The sequence below is a fragment of the Nematolebias whitei genome, chromosome 19, assembly GCF_014905685.2.
Source record: "Nematolebias whitei isolate Nwh7 chromosome 19, NemWhi1, whole genome shotgun sequence".
Classification (NCBI taxonomy): domain Eukaryota; kingdom Metazoa; phylum Chordata; class Actinopteri; order Cyprinodontiformes; family Rivulidae; genus Nematolebias; species Nematolebias whitei.
Window position 1 is genome coordinate 39,429,176 of NC_056516.1, and position 3,125 is coordinate 39,432,300.

General features: G+C 42.0%; 1 protein-coding gene across 1 annotated transcript in view; it reads left to right on the forward strand.

Moving 5' to 3' along the window:
• LOC119425644 (lysozyme C) overlaps positions 1–2,893 on the forward strand; it is a 13,127-nt gene extending 10,234 nt beyond the window's left edge. The window contains exons 2-4 of the mRNA XM_037693181.1: positions 2,112–2,270; positions 2,375–2,447; positions 2,523–2,893. Of these exons, the coding sequence (XP_037549109.1) occupies positions 2,112–2,270; positions 2,375–2,447; positions 2,523–2,589 (299 nt within the window). The 3' untranslated portion in view covers positions 2,590–2,893. The remainder of the gene's footprint in view (positions 1–2,111; positions 2,271–2,374; positions 2,448–2,522) is intronic.
• The last annotated feature ends 232 nt before the right edge of the window (positions 2,894–3,125 follow it).

Sequence of the window (3,125 nt, forward strand, 5' to 3'; positions counted from 1 at the left end):
GCCAACTGTGAGTACAAACTGTCAGTCTGACAGGAAACAGCTGAATGGGAGGTAGAAAATAAAGTTCAGAGGCAGAACCTTGAACCACTGGACCAGCAGAACTCTTTACCATACCACTTTACTTATAAAGCATTTAAAAACTGTGAGGGAGGGGGCCTGCCTGACATGCAGTGTAACTCATTCCAGTCTTGGACCTGCAACAGAGAAGGTCCCGTCACTTCTGAGCTTAAAACGAGTGCCTGGAACCAATAAAAGCATCAGGTCAGCTGACCAGTGGGACATATGGCTGCAGCAGATCAGTGAGATAGGAGGGGGCAGAACTGTTCAGGGATTTAAAAACATACAGGATTCTTTAAGTCCTGGAACTTTGTGATAGTTTGTGTTCATGAGGGAGAAATCCACCAACTCCATAAAATACTATGAAAAATAAATCCACAAAGAACGATTAATCTTTTGCAGCGTCCCCCCAGTCCGGACTGATCTGGGCTAAAGGCCGCCTCCTGCTCTGCACCTGTTCCCTGGAACACCTTGCAAAAAGATCTGAAGCTGTGCACGGTGACCTCTCTAAGGACTTTAAACATTTGACAAGTTCAATTGAAAAATCAAAGCAAATATGTTAATTTTTGTATTTTACTATGTTTTTATAAAGTACCTTGATTTTTTTATTTTAATTGCATTTTATTGTACTTTGCATGTCTGTCTAAAACAGGTAAATGAGTCTTTGTGGCTCAAGAGACCAACCTGTAGAAATTAAGGTGGAATGAATGAAAATAGAGCTATCCTGGCCTGAAATGAAAATATCAAATTTAAATTATTTTAATTTGAACTCTTTAAGAACCTTCTTTGTGATTGACAGTATTTATGTTACAGTAATTTTTGAATAAAAATAAAAAGGCATATTACCTTGAAATAACTTTTTGACAAAAAATAAATTGCAGTCCAGTTTGTGAAGACCCTTCAGATCCAGAAGCTGAAACGAGAACTTGTTTTCAAACATGGAGTTTTTTTTTATTAATCTTTTTTATTTTCTTAAAACTGTGCCCGTGATAGAAACACTGGGTTCTCATTAGTTTTGCTGACACTGACCTGTATTTATGAGCGGCAGGACGTCTGTGCAGCTGTTAACAACGTCCTGACGTCAGATGTTTTTCATTCAACCTTTATTTCTACAGGTTAGTCTCATAATTTACAAGAGAGACCTGTTCCAGACCGAACACAGAGTACAGACATCAATTACAGTAAAATGTAGTAAAAATGCAGTTAAAATAAGAGTAGAGTGTAAAAGAATAAATCAGGGTGCAGTAAAACGGGGTGACATTAAAAACGAGAACATATCTGCTTTTATGTTTCTATTGACGCCATCAAATGTTTGAAGCCTTTTAAAGAAATCAAGAAGGACAACTTCAGTTCCTGTTGCCAGATGTTCCAGGTGCAGGAGCTGAGCAGGAAAGGCCTTTCTGCCAAGTTCAGTCTGCAGTGAGGGAACGCTGCAGGTAATGATGTCCGGAGATAAACCTCCGGCAGTCAGCCGAGCGTCCGATTCTGCAGCCTACATTAATGCGCAACAGCTTTCCATACTAAATGCTCCCTCGTGCACATTACAAGTGTTTTTGTTCTTTACATTCAAAGTAAAAGGTTTTGTTGGGACGAGATGAGAGGCGGGGCTCTGCAGAGACTTTGGCCAGAGAAGACGTCTCTCTGCTGGGTGGGGGTAGAACTGCGTCGTTGTGATTTTTAGAGGCTCTAAAATATAAAGGTGGAGCACCACCTCCTGGGCTAATGTGAAAATCTAAAGTACAGGGATGGAGGCAAAAAGAAACGAGGACTGTGAGGAACGCATTACTTAATGATCGATATTAAAAGTTGCTCTGACGGATTCTCTCAGGAACACGAGAGAAGTTACTGCGAGGTTCTCAGAGCGTCTGAACAAACTGAGAAATGAGCAAAATCAATCAGAATGTGTTTATTGACTGAACATGAATAGAATCAGACAAAATAAATGTGGCTGCCCCCCCCCCCCCCCCCCCCCCAAAAAAAAAAGTAAGTGATTGCACATCAGGGTGAATCTAAAAGCCTAAAGTTTGTCCTTAATTCATGTGTTTTAACTGAAGGGGTTTGTCTGACCCAGTGGGAGTCCAGTTACAACACCCGGGCGGTCAACCACAACTCCGACAAATCCACGGACTACGGCATCTTCCAGATCAACAGCCGCTATTGGTGCAAGGACGGGCACACCAAATCATCCAACACCTGCAAAGTCAGCTGCAGCGGTCAGTGAAGAAACTCCAACACCAACGACGTCCTACAAATTTGACTGATTCTCAGTCAGATCCACCAAGCGTGACTTTAAAAAGTGCCACTTCTGTTGTTCCAGATCTCCTGGCTGACGTGAACAAGTCGATTAACTGCGCTAAACGAGTTGCTGCGCATCAAGGTGTCGGAGCCTGGTGAGATCATGTGACGGAGGCGTGTTCACGGCCTTGAGCTTTATTTCTGGATTCATCTTGGTTTTGTGGTTTCAGGGTGGCCTGGCGTGCACACTGCAAGAACAAAAACCTGAGCAAGTATCTGCGTGGATGTCATCTCTGAGACCTTCATGACCTCCGAGACCTTCATGACCTCTGAGACCTTCATGACCTCCGAGAGCTTCATGTTCTTCAGTTGCTGCTTGTCTTTAATTGTTCGAGATCAGCTGAACTGTACTTCCTGTTTAGATGTTTAGTTTCTGGTTTTGGTACTTTTAGTTCCTTTACTTTCAGTTCTTGTATTCTTGACCTTTCTGACCTTTCTGCTTGTTTGGATCCTCAACGACACACAAATGATTGTTGTTCAGTGTTTACCAACAAAATGTTAAATCCCTGAGTGAACTGCTCTGTAACTTTCTGGACTCTTGGTCTTTTGGGAACATTAAAGGCAGTAAAAACTCAGATAAGTCTGTTCGTGAATGACCCAGCAGTGAATTTGATTCTCTCCCTTTTTAAAACCTGGTCCTGCAGCTCTGTTCTGCTTTGTGTGAAACTTCTGGGGATTTGTGAACACCTATTTTCATCCTGGTTTCTAAAAGCCAGAGTGGGATGAACTCAACAAATCAGATGGTTCATTATTCAAACATTGGTTAATGATTG